The 25,836-nt window shown below is 46.2% G+C and overlaps 1 protein-coding gene across 1 annotated transcript in view; it reads right to left on the bottom strand.

Moving 5' to 3' along the window:
• MRPL51 (mitochondrial ribosomal protein L51) overlaps window positions 1-25,836 on the bottom strand; it is a 63,521-nt gene that overhangs the window by 2,913 nt on the left and 34,772 nt on the right. The window contains exon 3 of the mRNA XM_069650692.1: window positions 1,310-1,417. Within this exon, the coding sequence (XP_069506793.1) occupies window positions 1,310-1,417 (108 nt within the window). The remainder of the gene's footprint in view (window positions 1-1,309; window positions 1,418-25,836) is intronic.

Below are 25,836 nucleotides of genomic sequence, written 5' to 3'. Positions count from 1 at the left end.
TGACCCCCCCCCTAAGCATAACCCCAGGCCCCACACTACCCAGGTGATCCACGCTTGTTCGTCCACCCCCAGCCCAGGGTTGTGATACAAGACCGCAAGCCCGTCCCTGGCCACCTGAAGAAGGGATTCTCGAGGTGTACTTGGGACAATATCCTCAGGTTTCTCACAATAGGCACAAATACGTTTGTACAATTTCTAGCACAGCAACATGCACAGGACGTTGTTTCCATCAAAATTGTTGCACAAAACGTCCTTAAATGGCGCAATGAAATATGCACATTTAGGACTGCAAAAGAGTTTTTGCGACAACTTCAAAAAAAGGTTCTCGATGGATAAGGAACTAAACTAAATCAATGATCAGTAATTTAGCCTACTTGAGCACTTTCTAACCACACACCAAAACTGTCAACACAAATATTGCATACATAGGTTGGTTCCTTGCAAAACCCAAACTGCCCACACAATGTGGCCCTTAGAAGCAAGCAATGCCATACAAGAAGCACAAAGACATACGACTCCCAAAAGTTGAAATCGCAAAACCCAACTCCACTCTCCACTCCTTGAATGAAAGTATCCATTGAGAAATACAGTGAAGACTGATTGCAATTTGCCAGGAATCGTAATGATGCAAGCCAAGCACAACCCAGATCCCAGATAGAAGAAGAAGCCACAGAAAAGTAAAAAAAAAAAACAGTAAAGAAGACTGAAGTTGTGCTTTAAGACTACCCTGTAAAGTAACTGAATATCACTTTTTGTCTAGATAAAGCAAAGAAAATGGGATTAGAGAGTTCAGTAGCAAAGGAACTGTCCAAATCTGCAGACAGGTCTGCCCCAATTGGATCACTGTAACAGGGCAGGTCACTCCTGTTTCACAGAATCCACTTAAAATCTACCTTGGACTACAATAGATTTGAAAAATCTCTCATTTGAAAAGTAACACTATTATGTAACTCTTTATGCATTGCTTTATGATATCTGCATTGCACTTCTAATTTCAATCTATGTTCGAAGATGCGTTGCAAGTTCTTGACTGTTGGCAGAAGTTATAATATATGTATATGTGGCTCCCAGTGCACGGAAGGTTAAGCTACTGGGTGGTCTGTGCACCCTGCAACCATGAATAATAGAACTTTGAGCTAAATAGAAAGTGCTTTGTGGTGGTCTCCAACTGTAAGAAGCCAGAGAATTGTGCAGGCCCTCTGAGGAATCAGCCAAAAAGTGGTTTTAGGCAGTATGGTGGTGAATTAAGACACCTCACACTAGGTTCTGGCCTAAACCCCCAGCCAATTCCACTCATACAGATCCTTACCTAGAATACCAATGTTGTCGTAGACACCAAACATCGCCCTCTTTTCATTCCAGCGATCCACCTCCTTGGGCTGGGGCATGGGGCTCAAGGGAGCCAGAGAGGGATGACCTAAAGGGATTTGAAAAAAAGAACAATGAATACCTGTCTAAGTGTTGGGGAGATTTATAATTGTTTGGGACTTCACAGTTGCACCAATACAACAAAAATACAATTGGGAAAAAAATAACAATCACAAGAAAGTAGAGCAATTGTTTGTCAGTCATTTCTTTAGACTTCTGTCCCCTCGCCGGCATCCTTCATCTGTTCCACTTAGCCCTGTGTCCACACTGTGCGATCCTCTGGGTGCATCATGAAAGAGATCTTCCACAGCTCTCATTCTCCCAGCATCCATATTCTGCCCCTGTAAGGCAAGCGACCCTCTGGGTTTTACAGGACCAAGAATCCTCCCAATCACATCAAGACCATGAGATTCCTTTGCCTGCAGTTACCACAGCAACCCACATCCATTAGGGTGCTGTAGATGGACCCGCCCCTTCGGGCAGAACATATATTGAGTGGACACTTCGTACTGGCAATCCCCTTTCTTCAGCATAGTGCAGTGGGGCTTTCCTCCATGTGACCATAAGAGAACAATTAGTGATGTAACCAGTTCATTGCTTTGTTCTTCTCCGTATGGTTGGCAATGCACAATATGTATGCATGTGTGTAACAGTTTGCAATAAGCTTATCACACCAAAACTAAATGTATAGGTTCACATTAACACAGATATACATAATAAACGTACATCCAGATATAAATAGTATACAGTAGTTAAAAAAGAACACAACAGCAATACTATGAAATTTAAAATCCAATCAAGACCAAAAATCCTCTAAAAGTAAAACATTCTCATGATAAACAAATGTACGTAAAAACGTTAATGCAAGGGTATCTATGGCACACATCCAGCTAACCAATGCTGCAGCGTCTCAACTTCCAATGCGCAAAAAAAAAAAAAAAACACTTCCGCTCCTCTCTCGGGACCACATTCCTAGCACCTGATATTTCACGCATTAGAAATAAATTAAGATTCATTCTTAGCATATCATTCCGTGAAAAGGGATGTTTAACAAATAGAAGGAGATTGTATTATATGCCTCATTTTCCAATCTACAGTGACAAAATAGATGGTAGCTCATGATCAAATCTCTATTTGCTATCCAATCAAGTTCCATACATTTTCTCTATACCGTCTGGGGATGAGACAACCAACTCCTCATCTTTATTTGAGCAATTTTCCAGCAATATGGAGTCACATTTACCACTCCATACCTGCAATAGATGACATTTATTGTACTCTCAAGAGTCCATTTGCCTAGTTAAGCGTGCAAGTAGGTTGAAGGAGAGGATAAATAACACCAATAAATTGGGTGGAGAGAGAGAGGAGTGGTTGAGGAGTCCTGCAGTTTAATGCTAAAACGGTGGTGCAAAAAGAATAACTCGGGAGACCAAACCAAACTCAAATCTCACCACGCAAACAGTAGGATTCCGATTACTGAAGCCAAAGCGGCTTACTGCTCCAGCATCATTGCGCAGCTTCCAACAGGAGTAAAGCCCTCTTTGAAGAAGTAAAGCATTGCACCAAACGATCACCCGACCAGAAACTGATTTGATGGGATCACATTTATTCAAGAAATTGACAAAATCCGAAAGACCATCGTATCAAACACTCACGGCATTAGTATCCCCTAATCCCCCCCGCACCCCTGTATGGACACTGCCCCTCTGGACCGACTCCTTCGCCTAAAAAGGATTGCCTCCCTCAAACCTACTTCTTACTCCGACAATATATTTCCGGCTCCCATCATTAAACAACTGAAGAGCCCTGCGCTCAATTTATTTATTTATTGTGCATTTGTTAGGCACTTACACAACAAGTACATTGGGTTTTAAAGGGCCCACATAGCAACAGGGAGGGAACATGGGATTTACAAAATACATAAAATGGAAGATAAAGACGAACCTACCATGTCTTTAGAGTATTCAGAACGTGCAAGTGCAGAGTGAGAAGAGGGGAGTGGGGTAAATCCTGGAATGTCCATGCTCGTGGGTGAGCAACAGATAGAAGTGCCAAGTGTATCAAGTGCTTGGCCGTATCGCATAATCAATGCCTCCCTCGCAGAAGGATCATCCCCGGACACCCACAAAACCGGTCTCATACAACCTCTTTTGAAAAAAACCAACCCTAGATCCAGACGACGTAGCCACCTACCAGCCCATTATGTGCATCCTGTTTATTGGCAAAATCTTAGAAAAAATACATGCTAGACAATTACTCACCAGAATCTAACTCCTCCTCCTAAATGACTATCAGCCAAGTTCCACCCCAAGTGTAGCATCGAGACAGCCACCATCAAGGTGGTGGATAACTCACCCCAAATCATAGATGAAGGAGACTCATGTCTCCTCGTCCTCCTTGACCGCTCGGCTGCATTCGACACCGTCAACCACTGCATCCTTCTCTCGCTCCTTGCAGACAGGATGGGATTCTCTGGCACTGTCCTGAATTGGTTTACCTCTACCTCTCAGGCAGACACTAGCCTGTTCAAATGAACTTGTTGCGCTAAAACAGATTCCAGGTCTCCTGCAGAGTCCCCCCCCCCCCAAAGCTCCATCCTCTCACCACTCCTTTAACCTTTACATTGTGCACGCCCCCGCACTAAACGCTGCTTATTCAAAAACCTTCCCGGTCAACAAGCTGTAAGCAAACTTTGTAGACGTCCTCACCACCACAGGGAATGCCTCGGGCCTCCTGGAATTATTCGGCAACTGTGCTATGAAACTGGTGGCCACTTATGCTACCCTAAAATCCAACCAGCCAAACAAATGGACTTGGGCTGAAATAGGAGGTCCCATTGTGTGGTCCGTCAGGATGACAATTAATCAGTGCCCTTTTAAGAGTATTGAGTTGGTAATGGGTCTTTGGTCTGATGGGGGTGGAGTTGGAGACAGACCAGCTCCACAGAATGAATGGTTTAAGCATTTATGTAGGACTATTGCATGTGTTGATGATGCCGAACTGAATGGGCAGAGTCCATTTCTTTGGGGTTCTTAAGGTTGCTGCTCCGGGTTGGACCTCGTCTTCAAGTTTGTGATGGCAATCATGAGGTTAGCATTTGAGCGGTATGGCCTTTAAAGTTGCTGGTTCGTGTTAGTGGTTCTGCAGGGAGTTCAGAGTCCCAGCATGGGGTGGCAGGCAGGTTAAAAAGCTCTTAGTGGGTCATGTTAGTTTGCCTCTTCCAGTGTTGTGAACAGCAAGCTTCTAAGAGATTTCATGAAGACTAGAGCTTACTCTGCAAAGTCACCCGTATATTGAATTGCATAGCATGCTTAACAGGAATAAGGAGGATCCTCTAGGCATTTCCACTTGAAGCATAGCCAGACTAGTAAGCTAAGCGTTCCAATTGCCTTGTAGACGATACATTTCTTCTTGGTGAATTCATGGACACGGCCATGGAAAGTACCATAGGTGAATGGATTTTGTGTTCTACATTTGACAGGCGGCCAGTTGAGTGCCAGAGAGCCGGGGTGATGTACCTTCTATTGCAGCCAAAGTCTAGCTGCAGTGTATTTTGCCTTTTTGAGACAGTTTACCAAATATTCCAACAGACCCAGATGTAGACTGCTAAAGTAATTAAGCATGGAGAGTTCTAGCGAGCAATGAGTGCCATGATTCTGTTTGAGAAAATTAGGGACGGCATGATGTGTAGGTGTAGAATGGTTGAGAGTTGAAAAAAGAAGCTTGGTTATAGCCGTTAACTATTAAAGAGGGAGGGCGCTATTCATGAACTCTTCTTGATCATCAATGGACAAGTTTATCCTTCAGGCCAAAGTTCAATTGTGCATGGTTGTACTAGATGCACAATTCAAACATCAGTTTTTGCTCGTTTTAGTTGATTTTATGCCATCAAGAGTGAATGTATGAGAAGCAAGTGCACGTCTGGCTGATTTGCAGTTCAATTGTGGGTTAGTTTTTGGATGAGTAGGCAAGGCCAGAGACAATTAGGATTTCCAAGATGGGTTCACGTAGAGGTAGAAAAGTAAGCGATAACCTTGGTGCACTCTGCTGGTAGTGTTACAGAGGCAGGACATGTGACCCAACCTATCGACTCTTTGTGGGAGAATATTTTGCTTGACCATGTTGACGGTCACAAAAATGTCCAGACGGAGAAAGAAAACTTGGTGCGATTGCATCTGCAATATTTTAGTGCCCCCCCCATATGGAAGGAAATCTGAAGTCTGTAAGAGGCATGGGCCAGCAGTGGGATTCTTGCTGAGGTACTCTTGTATTTGTATTTTATTGAATTTATATAGCACTTTAATCCAAAGTGCTTTACATAAGAACTAGAAGAAATACAACAAGCATAAGATGGTAATTGAATCCATCGAAAACAGTATAAGGAACAATTTACATTATTGCTAAGGTGAGGAGGGAGTGGAGAGGGACAAAGGAATAAGAGGGAGTGGGAGATGCAACAAATAAGATGGTGATTGAATCATGCAATACTCTTGCATCGTCACCAATGTGTGGCACACCATGCCACCTAGTGATGGTGGACGAAAAGCGGTTTAAACCAGAGCCCTGTGAAGGAGGTCACCATCCAAGTGGTATGCAACCTCGCCTCTCATCCACTATAGTAAGGGCACACACCCTCTTCTGTTACCTTATTCTCCCCACCATTAGTATGGAGCGGAAGCCGCTTCTTTCACCTGCAAGGTTTTGGTAATCATAGGGCTCGCCTTTCCAGTGAGGAAGTTGTCAGTGAAAACAGCAAAGATGGTGCCAATTTATGGGACCATATGGAGTCATTTTATCCAGAGTATTTGGAAAAATTCAGCTCAGTGAAAAGGGTTCAACCCACCAAATACTACTTAGCTTTATATGTAGGGAGACTGGGTAAGTATGCGTTTTCTGTTGGGAGCGTCACAAGCTGGACTTCACGCTATGGTATTTGGGAATGACAGAATGACAGTGCATTTTACTGGGAAGTTCACACTTACCGACAAAGTAAAAATGGGAACCTGGTGGAATGCCACGTCATCACAGATCATAACACCTCGCCATATCATTGCAAACGATGTGCAAAAGAGCACAGCTCCCCCCCACTTGAGTAGAAACAACATTAATATAGAATGATAATCATGGGGACTGGGAAGATTATGAAGTGAAAGGGCAGGGTCAAGCGGATTTCCTTTGCAGTAAAATAAGCAAAGACACATTGTTTTGCCCCGTCAGGAAGTCAACCCCGGAAGCGCAGTCAGAGTTTATTATTTTACCTTAAAATTCCCAGTGGAGTCTGGTGAAGGCATTCTGTTCCTATTTGCACCAGGTATTGCTGGTTGCTCCAATACTGCATGTGTGCCTAAATTGCTGAATATATAAACATTTGCCTTCCTCCGTTTACTGTGGCAAGGCCACAGATTGAGTCAGTGGACCGTGCCAGTCTGAACCGGCACCCACAAATGACTGTTCAGTGCCGACACCACGGGGGTGGAGGCCCTACGCCCCTCGCCTGAAGAGGATGCGATGGAAGAGAAGCACCGACACCTTTCAAGCGGAAGTAGCCCACCATGTGACACCATAAGGACATGTATATAGAGGATGGACTAATCCCTCGAGACAATCACCATCATTCTGCTCAAGTTAAATGCTTTATTTCGACAAATAAAATTCCATAAAAGCGTACATTTAAATTCATTAAATACAAACAAGGGATAAAAGCTCACAGATAAAAATGTCAAGCTATATGTAATATTATGGATTTTATTCTATTGCAGCCATTATGTACATAATAAATGAAACATCTTTGTGCATAACTTGCTAGATGAAACCAGTGCAACCTACGTATCAAAGGTTTATGCTATATTTATAGTACCATCTTCCGTCAGTAAAAAATGAACAAGGTTTCATAGGAACAACCGCAGAATGGACATACTGGAGCTACAGCGTTGTTCCATTTGTTTACGATGTCTAGCAATCGGCAGGATCCCGTTGCAGAATTGGATATACAATGCTCTTTTGTATTTTGGGTTTACATCATCGAGATTATCCTTGTATCCCTGATTCGGCTTTACACTCAAGTAGAGAATCAGGAGCGACTATCCTACTGCCTTGGAGTTGATGTGATGTACTGGTCAATCTTAAGCGGGAACGCCGATTTAACTGCTGCCTTAGCTGGACTAGATATGCTGCTTGGCTGTTGCAGTACTCTCCCAAGCCCAGAGTAAGCACGTTTTCCTTAACATGGGCAACCCGTGGAAGTAGGTGCCCCCTTCTTTAATAGAACAGCCAACACCGCTTCTTAAACTTAAACAGAGAATGGTTTGACCATAGTCAAACCCAGTAATATACCGGCTGCGTACAGCAAATTGATTTGTTGTTGTCAAGAAAACAGGGAGATTAGTTAGGTGCAGTGTAGGATAATCCCAGGAGTGTCTGCAGATAGTCATTTTCCACAATGGATAATGGGGCCCGATTTGATTGCCCCTATAGCTCTGCCCTGTAAATTACAGCCTGCCTAGCTCGGAGGCTTTGTAGGCCTCCGAGGAAACGCTGACTGCGCAATTTTCTTGTTCACTGGTGAACCTTGAAAGGGCACAGCTTTATCTTGCCAGCGTGACCTTTGCCTTAGCTAGGTGCATGTTCCAGCTGCATGACAACATTACCCTAACTCCCAAGTAGTCATACAAGTCAGCCTGCTCAACGGGGTGCTCTTCTAGCTCTAGCCTTAGGGCTCTTGGTTTCCGCTTCCTTGTAGCGCTAAAAATCGTACATTTAGTTTTCGAAATCTTGAGGGCCAAACCATTTCGATTAAAGAAATCCACAAATGTCAAAAGTTACTTGCCAACACCGGCAGGTGTTGGGGATAGTAATACCACATCTTTGCCTAACATTAAGACCCGAACCTTGTCTCCGACCGTCATAGGGGCGTCCGAGTGGGTTACTAGCAGCTTGGTAATTCTTCCATTGATGTCAATACAGGCTGGTGTCAAGAGAAGTGGAGGACTCCTGAGCAGAGTGCAATTATGACCATTATGACCAAAGTGCTAGATGCCGGACCAAAGTGCAATGTTACCCAAGAGCTTGGTCATATATGGACTATTAAAGTGCGAGGATGCAGGGGTGCAAGATGATGCAAGTTTAAAAACTAAACAATAAAAAAATGCAGCAGAGTTACAATCCGTATTTAAGATAGTAAACACCTAGTAAAACTCCCTAGTAAAACTCCTAGTCCAAGTAGCAGCAGTTATAACATTAAAATCGCTATACAAGCAAAATGGACAAGAATTGTCCTCCGGGCTAGTCTAATTAATCAAATGTAGTACATTTGGTCGAGCTAGCATGCAGACACCACAGTCATAAGAGAACGTGCAAGCCGGAATAACACATCTCCCAGATAAAATGTGACGGGGTCAGGCACTCCCGACAGCTTAAAGGGCCACCAGAGTCAGACTCCCTACCCCCACCCCCTCCACGACCACACTGCCCTGAGGGTGCTCCCGTAATCAACTGGGAAGGAGTCTGGATTAGGCACCGGCGATTGCAGTCAAGCAATGGCTCTCAGGAGCTTCAAACATATTTTTTAATGGGCAGGGAATGCCCAGCTGCCCAGGTTGCAGCGACCGCCAGATATTTGGGTTTCGCTCAGTGGTGTACAAGAAAGACCACGAGGTCTTCACAGTCTGCATTTTTTAGAGTTAATCCGGCTTTACCATGGACCATGTAAACCAGTGGTGCCTGCTGTCAGGCTCCACCCGCTGTGCCGAACACATGTGGGGCCAAACACCACGACCTTGCCCCCTTCTGCTGCTGCTAGAAGGGGGGGTGGGGCGTGGCCAAGCAAGCACAAGGTTCCAGGAAACCTGGAGTGAGTCGCGGATGGGGCCCAAACACCGCACCCTTACCCAGCCGCGGGCTTCACCCGTGCAGTAATACTGCTGCCGCTATAAACCCAGGGGTGTGGGGAGGGGGTATGAATAAGAAAGCACAAGGTTCCGGGGAAGCTGGAGCGAGTCCCGGATGGTACCAAACACTGCACCCTTACCACACTGCGGACTTCACCATCATTGTTCTAAAGGAAGCAGGACAAGTGTGCGAGAGGCCCGATAAGTACCTTTCAACCTCTTGGGGTCGAGCACCTGTAGTCATTTAAGGAGCGGCCTTCGAGGGCAGAGAGGGATAGTGGGCTGGGAATGGGTTAATGCTAGGATGCCGTACGTTTGTATTGCAAGACCAACTGTAATAACCCTTTTGCTAAATCATTGCCTGAAATTAAACCCATTCTTTTTGCTGTTCACAGATGCGGCATGTGAAATCTGGCATGAACGCTGGAAGACGAGCATGGCTGTTAGAAGTCCTCACATAGGGCTAGTTACATAGGACTGCACTGAATTGCTGGTTGTAGAACCAATGTAACAATCAGATTTAAGATAGACTTGGTACTGTCACAAAGAAAGTATGTGAACAGGTGCTAGGGTTGGCACAGTGACCACAACAGTACCAACACCGATGTAAGTGTGGCCATTGCTCCAGTGGTAAAAACAGCCCATTTGGCCTTTGCCCTGAGGAATACAGTAAAATGCAGGTACAATGACCCAATTCCTGAAGGCCTAGCACTGGTGTGGAGACAGCCACAGAGCTTGCGATTCCTTGCCTAGTGCCAATGCAAAAACCAATTCACTACTACAGTGCCAAGCCTGGTGCAAAGTGGGTCAATGCTGTAGTGATGGGGCAAGTAACGTACATGTGCCACACAGATGTTCCCAGAGGGAAGTGCTCGGAGGCCTACTGCGACCGGTCTGCAGAGGCGCTGGGTCCGGCAGCAGTGCACTGCAGCCTGCATGCAAGCCAACATCCGAGACTGCCTGGGGGCTGGGTATTCACTGCTGCCTTGCTGCCGGTCAATCCCTAGAACTTCATGGGGCAGCAGAATGCAAAATCTGCCAGTAGAGCACAGTTCAGACCAGGCAATGATGTATTCAGCGAACATATGGAAGCCAGTCATGCTCCCAGGCCTAACAGACACTGGAAATTACGTGCACACTGGGCATAATTTAAACAATGAGCCAAGGGGGCATACAGGAAATCTGATTGCAAATTAGGCGCAATACAAACTGGCAATGATGCGTTGGTTATAATGCTTTTGCTTTGTTTCAATACAGGGAGAAAACAGAAGAGAATACTTTGCATTTATCGAAATACTTTGTGCATTAAAGTGGCATTGCCACTGTATCCCCCCCTCCAGCCTCTCCCCGTCCCCCCCAATCTGCATTGTTGCTTCCTCAGCTTGCACTCCACTCCGGACAGCCTACACCATGCATTCTGGGTTTAAACTGTTTTCTGGCATTAGTAATTAGCAACAGATGAGCCTCTGAAGTCCTGCGTCGCATGTCTGCAAATCCGCGATGCACATCATAGCTTTGCTCTGCATAACATCAATAACAAGTTGCTCAAAATCCACACTCATGCATTCCAAGGACATCCCATTCCACAAGGGTTGTTACACTTAGTACATTCTGCACGGTCAGGTGGCAGTAAGCAATAGAGTTTGCAAACCAGACGTGGTGGTATCCACCCCCAGAATAAGCAAAAGGTGCTAGGAAGCCAGATCGACTGCCAGGTGGAGTTATATGGCCCAAAAGAAGGGTGATGGATAACCAGTAGAAAAGACGGCTCTTCAGGAAAGCAGCTTCCCACTGTGGACGAGCACCGCTGATCCAGGCTCCCCAGGCTGCGTGAACACAGGCAGGTTGTACTGCGCAATAGAGCCAGTCTTCTATTGGCGCCAGCCCTCCATGTCCACGAGTGCAGCCACACTTCAGCCCACCCCTCTATCAAGGCACCATACCCAATAGGGTAGAACCCGTGGAGAAGGAAGTCATCTTCCCTCAGAGATCAAAACACCCTGACCAAAGATAAAAAAAAAGTAGGGGGGGGCGAGGTTCCCCGATGAACCGGTACAACCAAGTGTCTGATGGATCTAAAAGAAACAAGGCATTGCGCCTGGTCCCTACTGCCCCAGTATCTCCAGCCCAGGGTTAAGGATGGCCAGCTAGGTCTGAATCAGACTTCTCAAGCAGTCCTTACGACAGTGGGTCTTGGATGGTCAGGTTTTGGCTCCTACTTGAAGCAAGGTGTTTAGGATTGCTTTAGCTCCGTTTGTCCAAAGGGAATGTTGGTCCAGGCTGATGTGGGGGGGAAAAAAAAGTCTAAGAGCAATAATTAATGTTGGTAAACTAAACAAAAATAAATCCAAATGAATGTGTTTTATTCTATGTATTGGTTTTGTGAAGGTTTTATGTAAACCACAACACAATACAAAGTTCCCCAGATGTTCCCAACAGATGCATTTGCCTCAACCAATTCTACAAATACACTGAGAACCTTCATCTACAGAGCTTTTAGTACCAAACAGCCTCGGTCAACAGTTTTGAAAGCATATTTTGTCAGTCCAACATCAACTTTTTTGGTACTACAGTGGACACTTGAAGTTTATTTTACTGGGCACAACTAGTCTCAGATGAAAACCAGAGCAGAGTTGAAACTTGGGTTTCTTATGCCGAAGTGGTCAGCATTGGTCTTCTCCCTCGCTCTGCTCTAGAAAAATGTATTTCAGTGTTCAGCAGCACACAAACGCGCCCAAGCACTCTTAATACAGATATTTATGCAAGTCAGGCTCAGACTGGCCTATAGGCCGAACCGAAAACGCAAAATGCAGTTGTGGGCCAGTTTTTTGGGTCAAAGTGGCCCACTTTTTTGGCCATTTTGGGGGGCTACTTCACTCTGCGACTAGTAGTTTTGACCAGTGTTGCTGAATACATGTACATTAAAATGCACAATTTACACCATATTTTATCAAAACACCCCCCTTGTCTACTATTCATTCCTTTTGCGACACTGTTTGAATAGCCATTTGCAACTGTGGGCCACATTTTCCATTGGTGCCTGTGACACATTTATGGCAAAGTCCAACCCTGATACAAGTTATCCAGAACATCAATAGTCCGTCTTTGTGGTATTCAATCCTCGGGCTCAGTTGGTTGCTTTTATGGGGGCTACCCGCCATGGCAAAGAGTCATCACCCCACTCTCTGAAGAGGTAAAATCAGTGAAGAGCCACGGAAAAAAGATGGACCAGTTTGGTAGCCCCTCGCCAAGGGAAGACAATGCTAATGCAGTCATGGCCAGATGAACCACCATCTTGTGCACAAGTTGGACCACTGTGTTCCACAAACTCCCAGAGCAGATCCAAGTGGAATCCGAAGCAGTCATGCCTAAAGAGGGTTTGGTGGCGGTCAAGTAAAAACCTCCATACGCCCAAAGATCTCACCATTGGCACTGCTTTTTACACAATGAACAGATTTCCATGAAGAGGTAAGGTAGGTTGAATGCCTCTAATCTGACAAAATAAGTGCAAACAAAGCTATCAACTCAATTCAATGGAAACATCTGTATAGCCTTCTATGAATACGTTTCAGTAACAATAAAATAGGTACTCACCAGATCCAAGAGGACACCTCAGTCAGCTAAAGCCTCACAATCCTTTAAAATCTACAAGTCGAAGGCCTTAAACGCGTCCTTCACTTCCTCTAGTTTCATCAATTCAAGGTGCAATGATACAGAGGGCTGTGCATGTCTTCCCTCCAAACTCCCCAGAGGCTAAGATTTATTACACACTGGCATCAATGGTGTGGGCTGAACAATGACTCTTGGATTCTTTTAGTCAGTTATAGCTCCATCAGCCTCCTATATTTAGGATTGAAATCTTGGTACAGGCAGTCCAATTAAGGGCTTGTTTTGGAGAGGGTAGGGTGTGGGGGGGTGGTGGTGGTAGGTAGATGCATCTCCTGCAGTTCAGATTTAAACTGGCTCCGGTCCATTGGCTGCTTGGTGGCCATGCAGGATGTACATTATCAGGTCATGTTCACCGACAAGACCACAGTCTTATCATTAAAAGAAAAATCACAACTCTAAACTAACCTAACCAACCCAACCTCAATCTTTCAGACTTTAGTACATCTCCAGCTACCCCATCCATGAATGGCTATGTTCCCAAAATGTAAATCTCATTCAGACTGAACAGTCGTCAGTTTCTAGCTGCGTAGTTGTGACATCACAATGTCCTTCGGGCTTTAATGAAAAGGTTAAATGGATATGGTTGAGATTTTGGAGCACCATGAAAAGGTAGCTCGCGGTTAGGAAGGATATTCCCTTTCACCCACAAGATCTGCTGGCATTTTGGCTTTTGCTTTTTTTTTTTATAGTGTGTTTTTGAGCCCACTTGCCCAGATTCCTGGGACAGTAGTGGTCAGTCCCCAAGGATGCCAGCTCAGGGGGCGAAGGGGTATATCTCAATTTATATCCTTTTTAGTGTAGCACTATCACCCTTCTTAAGTTTAGGAGTACAGGGGGACATGGTTACCACTTTTGGTGTAAGTGTTTTTTCCACTAGCGTGCTCCAAGGTAACATGACCAGATTTTGATATTTTACATGGTGCGCTATTCTTTTTCCATCAAGGTAGCAAATTGGCCAAAATCCTCATCTAAAATATCTTACTCTTGGATTAAGTTCTGTCCCTTGCGAGCCACTGGCTTTGTCGGCAATTCAGCCCCACTCCCCAATCCGCAGTAGAAAATGGCCTTTTGGCCTGTGACAGGCAGTCGGATTAGGAATAGTTTGGCATGGACCCACGTAGCACAGCAGTGACCAGGGACACAAAGACTAGATGTTACGTTACTATTGGGGCACTATGAACAATATGGCCAAACAAAAATTAATTGGGAACTTTCCACACAAAAAGTGAAAGTTATAGGAACCACAATATTTTTAGTATCTCCTTTAGGTACACGCCTCTCCCATCTAAGCTGGTAGCCAGGTCTTCTCAGGTTCTGGAGTAGTTCAAGTCCTCAAATTTCTGGGGCGACCGATCACCATCCCCTCTTGACTGGTCGGTTACGGTGTGCCAACTCCACCTTATTGGGCTTTGCAGGCTACAGGGCTCCTGAACCCCTTTCTACAGTGGGTTAGTGGTGTAGAATCTTTACAGTCACAAAACCCTGGACCTAAGCGATTTCTTGTCTTTCTGAAAATGTGGGCCTATGGTCGCTGTTAGCAGGGAGAGCTACAGAGATCCCTTCAAGAAAGGTGACTGAAGGAGGTCTTTGCCCCTTCCTAAACAGACTAATCTCCCTGCCCTGGTCTCATCTCTCCTCCCACCTGTTGGGCCAGACTAGGGCAGACCTGGCCCACAGGAACCTGCCTATTCTGGCAGCCTAGGCCCTCGTCCTCACCCAATCATTGACCCTCTCTCTGCATCCATCCTACTACCGCCAATGCTCTCCTCCACTGTTATCACAGCTTCTATGTCACCCTCCGACCCGGATATCCTGTCTGGTCCAATTTCCTTTGCGGTTTTTCACACTTCTTCTCTAGACCCCTTTCCTCCAGCCTCCAGTCACTTCTACCAGCCAACCCTAGACTCTGGATGCCCCCCCCCCACCTCTGTGGCCCTCTAAGATGTTACCAACTTCTTTAATGCCCATACTTTCATCCTCTCCAGTCCTGACATTACCAACTCCAATGATTGCAGCTCATTTAGCCTCTTCCTGCTCTCCTCTGGCACCAACTGTCCAGTCCCCACTTCAAACATCTTTTTGTCCACCACCTTTCGCCTCTAGCCTGCACAAAAAATAAGTCTCACCTACAATGAGTCAGCCAGACTGGTTTGTACAACTGTTGTACTTTCTTCCCTTCTCTCTGGGTGGATCTTTCATTGAGGGTTTGCACATGTGAGCCATAACTAGATCAGGATTGTAACCTACTCGCTTCTTGAGAATCACATACAACTTATGTGTTTTAAGGCGGAGCGACCAAAACTATATATGATGGAGCGGCCATCTTGTATTTGAGTTTTGTGCCTCCCAGAGTTTTCTAGTAGGCTAGCGAGTTAGGTTGTGAACAAATGCTGTGTAGGGTTTTTATTCTCAGATTCGTTTTAGAGTGCGAGTGGAATTTGATTGTGCAGTGTCAGCGTTTGTTGTGGAGCATTTCTGGAGTTGATGTAGTTCCCTTGCAAACAATTCTGCATGTTGGGAATGTCATGAACTGAAAGGACCCTCTCTGTGGGACCCAGAGGTTCATAGGGAGTTCCATAGGAGTCTGTATTGATCAGATGCCCTCAAAAACACACCAACTCCCAAGCATAATAGCAGGTTTTCTATTAATTGACATTGAAAAGGGCTCTGAGGCCGTCTCTCTCCAACAAGTCTAGATATAGACGTTCCCTCTAACCAAAGCATGTCCAATACACAGATTAGTTTCCACCAATTATTGACCTAAACGATCTAAACTCTGTCTGGTGAGGATAGCCATCTATGTAAATCCATCAGGGTGACCCACTCTACTCCCCTGGTTAGTTTAATATTAAATAAAACAATCGGGGTGGTGCCTTGCACAAAATAAAAAACATTTCCTTCCATGCCCGGATGTTCCCGTTACTCTGTTGCCATCTCCCCTCTATTGCCTCATCCACCATCTCTACTCTCACACTTCCTTTTCAATCCCTCTATCAATCTCTACCCTCTGATCTTACTTCTTACTACTCACCCTTTTCAAAATTACACCCTACTACTCCTCCCCCCTCCAGACCCCTCTCCCACACCACTCCCACCCTCCTCACCACTACCACCACCACTACTACTACTACTACTGCTACTCCCTCCTCCACACCAACACTACTCCCCAACTTGATCACCCTCCTTTCACTCCCTCAATCAGCAAACTCGCTCCCTACCAATTTCTCACACACACACCCCTCCCATGAACAATCAAAACACAGTACCACTTTCTCTTACCAATCAATACCTCACTTTTTCACCCCCACACAACCCACACCTTCCATCCAGAATTTAGGAAGGAAAAATGAATTAGCTTAATGCACTACAAGAATTGGTTAAAACGATATATAGGCACAAACAAAAACTTGAGGGGTGGCAGGGGCGCTACTCTGGGTCCCGGCTGCAGTAAGCTCAAACAGTCCAAAGATGTTCTCCTCCTGGCGCGCTTCCATGACTCAGCAATCTTCAGGGAGGCTGATTGGATGCAGGTGTGCAGGGTTAAATCCCTCTGGTATGCACCAGGTAGTGGCCGCAGGGAATTCTGGTAACTGTAGTGTAGAGCCAGCATCCAACTCTCCCCCCATTTTCAATGTTAGCCCTGAGTGGGGAGGGGGAGGGAGGAACCATAGCACTCCAAAGTTAGGCAAGGGTAGCCCAGGTGCAGCCCCTCTGGAGCCCCAGTCTCCAGGTAGATTTGCAAACAAAACAGGAAGGGTGGCAGGGGCGCTACTCTGGGTCCCAGCTGCAGTAAGCGCCCCCCACCCACTGAGGGCTAACATTGAAAATGGGGAAGAGTTGGATCCTGGTTGGCTCTACACTACAGTTACCAGCATTCCCTGCTGCCACTGCCTGGTACATACCAGAGGGATTCAACCCTGCACATCTGCATCCAATCAGCCTCCCTGAACATTGCTGAAGCATGAAAGTGCGCTAGGAGGAGAACATCTTTGAACTCTGAGCTTACTGCAGCTGCGACCCAGAGTAGCACCCCTGCCACCCCTCAAGTTTTTGTGCAATATATATATATATATATATATATATATATATATATATATATATATATATATATATATAGTGTGCATTAAGATAATTCATTTTTCCTTCCTAAATTCTGGATGGAACTGATCCCAGATTTTCCTTAGATTAAGCAGATTGCGTCCTATTATGTATTATTGCATCAAATGCTGGAATATATTGGATAAGGATTCCCTCTGGTGTCTATTACGTGGATTATATTTCCAATAACTATGGCATTTTCAGAATTACATTTCACATAACAGTTTTATGTACAACTGGTTACGTAGTTTCTGGGTCCATCAAAATCAGTTTCCAGAGTACGTGATCTCAAGCTGCGTCAAAGGAACGATAGAACTAGGGGGTATTGAGGGCAAGTTAATGGTCATGTCTAGTTGTGCATGATCCCTTATCATTCTGAATAATATGTAGCAAATCTTTGAAAAAGAGCTGGTGTGATATATATATATATATAAATATATTAGTGCTGCAGCTTGACCCCCGAGACTGGTTCCCGTCATTGCACAGCATCATCCATACAATGACAATTGAGATTGCCTCTATACACACTGGATTTGAGTTGGTAGTGCTATACCAGGTATTTAGAAGCTCCATAATCAGGAATAGTTTGGATTGTGATGCGTTAACATGGTTTCAATACAGCAAACCTCTTGTGCGAGAAATGGGAGATACTTCAACATATAGCATTTTAGTTTTAGCCAACTTGTGAAGCTTGTGTGAACCTCTGCTGTTCCATGAAAGGACATTCAACTTAGTGTGGTTAAAGAGGTGTGCCTCTGGCCACATTCCACACATAATATACCTGGGAGGCAGGACCAATTATTTGTGTCTTCTCTAGCTAGTCATTTATCGTTAAATGAAAATGTAGCTTAAACACAGTCCATGCATGCTTGGATTTAAGTGGCCTCAGATTATTGTTAAACCATCAAGTCAAGTAACGCAACCCATTTATAGAACAGTTTAGGTGTGCCCACTACTAGTGCAGGTCAGGCAACATAAGCAAACAAGCATTGACAAACCTGATAGTATTGGCAGTCATCTGGTAAGGACACAGACACATTAAACAGAGGAGATAGGTCTCAAGGGGACAGGTGAAGGGGTGGAGAAAGGGTGCATAAATCAATACAAATAGGAGGACCGATGAACGAGGGTCAGGGGGATCTAAATGAATAGGATAGATTAATAAGTAAGGTTATGCTCCTGGGGAGTTTCCTGGTTTCGATTGATTGCCACCCTGAAGTAGGCATGGCCAGTAGACAGAGGGATTAGATTTCTTTACATACTTGAATACGGGAGCTAAGCCTAAAAAACATCCATCATAGGAGCAGTTCATTTTCCCATTAGCCAGTGTGCAGACAGCCCACACCACTCTCTCATTCCCTATAGCAGGAGATGTGCAGACCATCCTTGCTCTTCCCGGTGTTTTACAGATGTCAAAGGATTTGACAATAATTACATAGCACCCTTGGAGGGGGCACTGGTGCAGGGCACTACCAAGACAAGAAAACATTTCTGGCTGCATGCAGTTCACACAGCCTGCAAGTGTCATTGGAAAGAGCAGTGATTGATTGATTGATTGATATTTTATTTCTATCGCGCTCGTACACAAGTGTTTCAGAGCGCGAGAAAGAATATTGGTTACCAGCTTTCATTTTTTAAAAATGTATAATATATACAGAAATACAGAAACATATAATATATCAACAAGCAAAAATACAGAAAAAGAATGCACTAAAACAAAAATTAAAAGAAATCGTTAAACACGTTCCAGATCTTATCATATGAAGACAATTTACATTTCAATTTGCAAATCAACTTTTCCGTCCTCGACAGGCTGTGCATCTCCTGGATCCATTCCTCGAAGGAAGGAGGGACCCGACCTTTCCACCCACGAAGAATCAGCCTCTTGGCCACAATGAATGCCCGGAAAATCCACTTTTTAAGGGCAGAGCTAACATCATCCAACCCAGAATCATCACCCAGGACTACTGTCCTAAAATCAAGGACACACCCTCCACCAGCAATCCTGACAAACATCACATACCTTACTCCAAAAATCTTGGACCCTCACACAGCTCCACAGCATGTATTCCAGTGACCTAACTTCCTGAACGCAACCCCAACAGTCTTTACTGTCAGACATGCCTCTCTTATGAAGTGTTTCAGGACACCAATACACGCGATACAGGATCTTGATTTGTCAAGACCTTTCACTCAGATTCAGCGAACACAAAGAGACGTTACCACATATATTCTGTCAAGCATTGATATCAATCTCAGATCCAATCCTCTCACTCCAAACTCTCCGTAAATTGTCATTATTCCGATAATGTGACAAAATTTGCTTGTAAAGCCTACTGGCCAGACCACCACTCTTCCCACTGGAATCAGTCAGAAAGGCACTCAAATCCAAAGAGTCAGACCAGTCCACCTCATCAACAACCCTCTTCAGCGTAGTCTGATAAACCATCAAAATTCCATCTCTCTCTCAGCTCAGCAGCAGTCAACCACTGATCATCATTCCCCAAATCAGAGACCTGTTTAATATCCATCAAAAAACATTCAGGCCAAAAAACTGTCCTTGAATTATCTGTAATCCTTGGATTTAACCAAATAGAGGCACTCCTGCACTTAAATACATCACGACCAAGCAATGACAAGACTGCAATCCATGAATTGCGCAAAAATGACGTTGCCAACATACTACCACCAGGAACCTTTGTATTAGTGGTCAACAAGGCTTCCGGGCCCAGCGGCCCCTAGGCACTCTACTCCCCCACCGCCCAGCTGTCCAATGCACCTGTCAAAAATTAAACAAAAGAATGAGCAGAATAGGCCAAACGGTAGGGCTGAAAATTTGGTACCCCTAAACCACTCAAATGGACTGGAAGCTGCAACTTCCATAGACTAAGTCTTGGAGGTTTTTTGTCCCATAAAAATTCCTGAACAAGACGGTCCAAATCATTCCAATAACAACTCTTAATTTTCAATGGAAGCATGCTAGATACAAAGTTAATCCTGGGTGTTGTATTCATTTTCAGGGCATTGACTTTACCCCATAGGGAACGATTAAGCAAAAACCACCTTTCCAAATCCAATTTACAATCTCGAATAACCACACTCATGTTCTCATCAACCATCCTGGAAAGAGGATACGTCAATCATACCCCCGAATAACGCAAGCGTACATCACACCAAGTAAACCCCAGCCCCATAACCATAGTCTTATCACACCTATTCGACAGAGGCAACACTTCTGACTTCAAGCGGTTAATTTTGTAGCCTGATCAATCATGATAATCAGACAAAATCCGCATCAGACAGGGCAAGGACACTTCCAAGTCCTTCAACAACAGAGGAGAAAAAGGACAACCTTGACGCGTGTTGCGCTCCAAACAAAAAGGTTCCGAAACCACCCCATTAGTCTTAACGTCAGCCGTTGGACTTGCATACAGAAGAGCAACCCAAGATATGAAATCCACACCCAGATTCATCCTCCTCAGTACTGAATACAAGTAATCCCAACTAACCCTGTCGAAAGCTTTCTCCGCATCAAGGGAAAGGACAGCGGCATCACAGCCCCTCCTATCCGCGATTTCCATGGTCAGTAACAACCTCCTGATATTACTAGATGTACGTCGATTTTTCATGAATCCAGACTGTTCCTAATCAATCAAAGCAGGCAAGAACTGCACCAAATGCATAGCAAGGACCTTAGCAAGAATCTTATTATCGGTATTGCGAAGATTGATTGGACGATAACTTGCAGGCAGATTACAGTCCTTTCCTTTTTTCAAAAAAACCGAGATAGAAGCACGATTAGTACTTTTTGGCAATACCCCATCCAGTCTGCTAGAAACAAACATATCTCTCAAAAGCTCTAATGTCGAGTTCGGGAGGACCCTATAAAACTCACAAGGGAGACCATCTGGGCCCAGGGATTTACCCACATTCAGCCCTGAAATCGCACTTTTAATCTCATCAACCGTTATTTTACCACCAAGAATATCACGCTCATTATCTTGAATCTTAGGCAGGTTGAAATTGCCAAAGTCGTCCTCACCCCTACCAGTGATACCAGCCTCATTTATATATATATATATATATATATATATATATATATATATATATATATATATATATATATATATATATATATATATATATATATATATATATATATATATATATATATATATATATCCATGTAGAAGTACATTTTTCGGATCAAAAGTAAATTCTACCCTCCCGGTCAACCGGTCTCTTTTTTTCTCCAGCTGAGCGTGGAGAGCGGTCGCCGGTGGCCTGAGGGGAACAGCAGGCCTGGGAAGCCCGGCCTGGGCCTCCGTGAGTGTTTTGTTTCTGAGAAAATAGTTTATTGTTCTTCGCGCTCCTAGCGCGGTGTTTGGCCTGCTCCCCCCTCCCACTTCCTGGTCTTCCTCTCCCTCCCCGCCTCCCTGCCCGCCCACACCCCCCCCTTCCTCTCCCTCCGCCTATAACCTCCCCCCTCCTGGGCAGCCCTCTGCCCGGCAGCCCCCGCGGCTAAGGGCCCCAGGCCAAGGGCGACTCCTACAGTGCGGCTCCCTGTGTGTCTGCAGGTGTCCGCAGGGGACGCCAGGCGCCAGTTCCACCTGTTCTCCGTTCCCCGGCCCACCCCTCCTACTCCTGGTTACATCCGCATGGGGCCTTGCCTCACTGTTTTCACAGTTGTGATAAACTAGGGTGTTTTTTCTCCCCTCGCAGGATTCTCAAACTTAGGTGGCCCGGTACCTAATACGCATTACTGTTTGCTCTGAACTGTGGTATACTAGGGTGTTTTTTCTCCCCTCGCAGGATTCTCAAACTTAGGTGGCCCGGTACCTAATACGCATTACTGTTTGCTCTGAACTGTGGTATACTAAGGTGTTTTTTCTCCCCTCGCAGGATTCTCAAACTTAGGTGGCCCGGTACCTAATACGCATTACTGTTTGCTCTGAACTGTGGTATACTAGGGTGTTTTTCTCCCCTCGCAGGAATCTCAAACTTAGGTGGCCCGGTACCTAATACGCTTCACTGTTTGTTTGCTCTAATTGTGGTAACTTGTGCTTGCCACTCACTTCCTGTCTGCGTGCTCTCGTTTCGTCTGTCTCCTCCCCTACCCCCTCCCTCCTACTCCATGGTGCTCTCCGTCTCGCCTATCTTCTCTAACTGCTTCTCCATTGACTATCCTGCTCTCCTCACTAAATCTGGTAGGAAAAAGTTTAAAAAGGACATCCTGGTCTCCAGCCCAGGCCTCCCTATCGCTGACACCTACTCTAATGCCTACTCTAAGGAAACTCTCACTGACATCCTCTTTTTCGTGCCTTCGCCTGACCTATGGACCCTTCATATGGTCTCTGTGCTCTCTCCTTTCTCCTCCTCTCCCATTAATGGTGGCACCCGTTGGGATGTCCTCTTGGCCCCCTTCCGCTCCTCTAAGGCCATCATTAATGTCTACGCTAATGGGACCGTCTTGGTCCAAGGCCCTCAGGGCAACCTTCAGCTCTTTGATAGACGCTTCCCACACCTCATCAACTTCCTCTCCTCTTCTGCTGTCCCCCCTCCTCTATCCTTGGCTACCTTGCCTCTACCCTCCCTCCCTGCCCCCTCTCGTGCTCCTTCTTCACCCCCTTCTTCAATACCTCCGCAGGGCGTACCTCTGATCTGTACCCCTCCCCGGAAGTTCTTCAAGGATGACAGCCTTCTCCACATTGCCACACTAAACACTCGCTCTGCCATCAAGCACTCCTCCAATATCTGTCACCTCCTTGAGGAACTGGACCTCGACGTCCTTTGTCTCACTGAGACATGGTTCACAGCCAGCTCTGCCACCACCTTTGACACACTCCTACCTGACGGTTACAAGATCCTCTCCATGCCCAGGCCTAACCGTGCAGGGAGTGGCGTTGCCCTTATCTTCCCTGAGTGGATTCCTGCCACTGTCACTCCTACGCAGACCTACTCCTCTTTTGAATGAAGAGAGCCCTTATCCAAGCCCGCATCTCTGCGGCATCAAACAACTCTGCCGAACTCTTTAAAATCTGCAAGGAGCTGGCCAACCCTGTTGCAGTCTCTACCTCTCCTGTCCCCTCCCAGGCCCTCTGCACTGCACTGGCCTCTCACTTCATCTCTAAAACTCAGGACATCCTGTCCTCGCTCTCCTCCCTTCACCTCCCTCCCTCCCTACCCGGCCCTTCTGCGGTCACCCCTCCTCCCTCTTTCTCTGCCTTTCCACCTTTCTCTGCGGACGAGGTTTCCAGACAAGTCCGATCAATGAAAGTCTCGTCTAAACAGGTTCACCCCTGTTCCTCCAAAACTATCAAGGACCACATCGACTCCCTGGCTCCTGGCCTGGCTGACTTTTGCAACCACTCCTTCGCCTCTGGAGTCTTCCCTTCCCCCCCCCCCCTCAAGCACTCCCTTGTGCACCCTCTTCTCAAGAAACCCTCTTCTGACCCCTCCTGCCCGGCCAACTATCGCCCTATCTCCATCACTCCCTTCCTGGGCAAGCTCCTGGAGAAACTGGCCATCTCCCAGCTTAACCTCCATGCTGAATCTGTTGGTAGTCTTCATGACCATCAATCTGGCTTCAGAGCTGCCAGAAGCACGGAAACTGCTCTCCTGAACATCCGCGAAGACCTGCTCTTGAACCTCGATTCCAACACTCCGTGTGTTCTCATTCTGCTCGATCTCTCCTCTGCCTTTGACACGGTCAACCATGCCATCCTGCTCAACCGTCTCCGGGAAAACCTGGGTATCACTGGTCAGGCTCTGGCGTGGCTGACCTCTTTCCTTTCAAATCGACCCTCCCAGGTCCAACTGGGGTCCTTCCTCTCCGACATCTTTTTCTCCACCTGTGGTGTCCCCCAGGGATCTAATCTCTCTCCCTGGCTGTTCAACCAGTATCTGGCACTCCTTGCCCACCGCATCGCCGCTCTCTGCCCTAATTTCCAGTGCTATGCGGACGATACCCAGCTCATTTTCAGGCTACCCTCAGCCTCCCCCTCTCCTTCCCTCATCTCTGACTGTCTGTCTGCTATCCAAGAATGGTGTGCCGCCAATGACCTCTGCCTTAATGCCAGTAAGACTGAGATTCTACTCATCGGTACTCCCACTCCCTCCTTCCCTGCAGCTCTCTGGCCTGCCTCCCTTGGCCCCCTCCCTGCTCCTACCTGCAAGGCAAAAAACCTTGGGGTCATCTTCGACTCCACACTCTCCTTCTCTCCTCATATTTCTGACGTCACCAAGAGGTCACACTACCAGCTGCACCTCCTCAGAGGTATTCTTCCCTTCCTCTCCTTCCCCCAGAAGCTCACCGTCTCCCGAGCCCTGGTTCTCTCGAAGCTGGACTACTGTAACAGCCTCTATCTTAATCTGCCTGCCTCCACTCTCCGCCCTCTGCAACTCATCCAGAACAGAACTGCGAGACTTGTCCTTGGCCTCAAGCCCAGGGACAGTATCTCTCCAGGACTGAAATCTCTACACTGGCTCCCAGTGGCTGCGAGGATAAAGTTCAAAACCCTCTGCATTGTCCACAAGGCCTTCTGGGGCCTGGGTCCTAAATACCTTCAACTCTCTCTTCCCAAACATCTCCCTCCCGAGCCCTTCGCTCATCCGCCTCCAACTCCCTAAGGGTTAGCCGCTTCTCGAAGCAACGAGCTGGGGGTAGATCTCTCTCTGCGGCAGGGGCCTCCCTCTGGAACAGCCTTCCTGCCTCCCTGAAACTTGAGGAGAATCATCTCCGGTTCCGGAAGCACCTCAAAACCTTCCTCTTTGCTTCTGCTTTCCCTCTCCCTCTCCCCTGCTGAACAGCTAATTAATTCTTCACTGAAACTGCACTGATCCTGCAACTGGACCACTCTAAACGGCCTCGGTCCTGGGCCCAGCCACTCTCCACTTGCACTGATGCCCTGGAACCCCTCTGCACTGCGGGACTGTCTCTGTATCCCTACAGCCCCCCCCCCCTTCCCCAGCACTTGTTCTGCACTTATCTTGCACTTGCCACCAGCTGGCCCTATTTATTTATTACTTTACGCCACTTACCTTGTACTGCACTTCCCCCCCCCCTCCCCTTCCCCTTGCACTTGCACTTTTCCCCCTCCCCCACCCCTGCACTTGCGCGATCTGAATGCGCGGCCTGGCCTAGTAGGATTGTTGTCTGTCTCCCCTTGTTCCTCCCCTCCCTGCCTCGTCGCGCCTTGAAACACCTGTGTATAGGCGCGTTACAAATACCATATCATATCATAACCATAGAAGCAACTGCAGTCTCCAAGATCCTTTTCTTCAACCGGTATGCCAGCCATCTGTCACAACGTTCACCCTTTTCGAAATAAGAACATTTAGAATAGAACAAACCACGCTCAGCCCTCAGCGACAAAAAAGTCTTCCATTTCTCTTTTAAGTTTTTTCAAAGCTGCTAATTTTACCGAGTCAGTTGGATCAAGCATCAGATCCCGAGAGATCCCACCAATACGTAGATCAAGATCTTGCCTTTTACGCTCCTCCTTTTTCAGTTTACCACTAGACAGCCCTAAACAGACACTGTGCATACAGCATTTAAAGGCTTCCCACGTGTTCGCCACAGTGACTTCTTCTGAGCGGTTCTCCACTACAAAATATTTGGCTTCTAAAACAATCCGCTCCAATATATCATCATCCAATAAGATCTAGGTGTTCACTTTCCATGAAAAAGTCCTCTCACATCAAAATTTAAGTCTCAAATGCATCATAACAGGGGCATGATCACTCAACAAAATATTACCAATATCACTTGAGTCAATACTTTCCGACACATTCCCACCCGTAAAAAGCATTTCTA

Source organism: Ambystoma mexicanum, chromosome 3p (assembly GCF_040938575.1).
Source record: "Ambystoma mexicanum isolate Mex_15411 chromosome 3p, UKY_AmexF1_1, whole genome shotgun sequence".
Classification (NCBI taxonomy): Eukaryota; Metazoa; Chordata; class Amphibia; order Caudata; family Ambystomatidae; genus Ambystoma; species Ambystoma mexicanum.
Note: the sequence above shows the minus strand (reverse complement) of the source record. Positions and strands in the feature narration are given on the sequence as shown.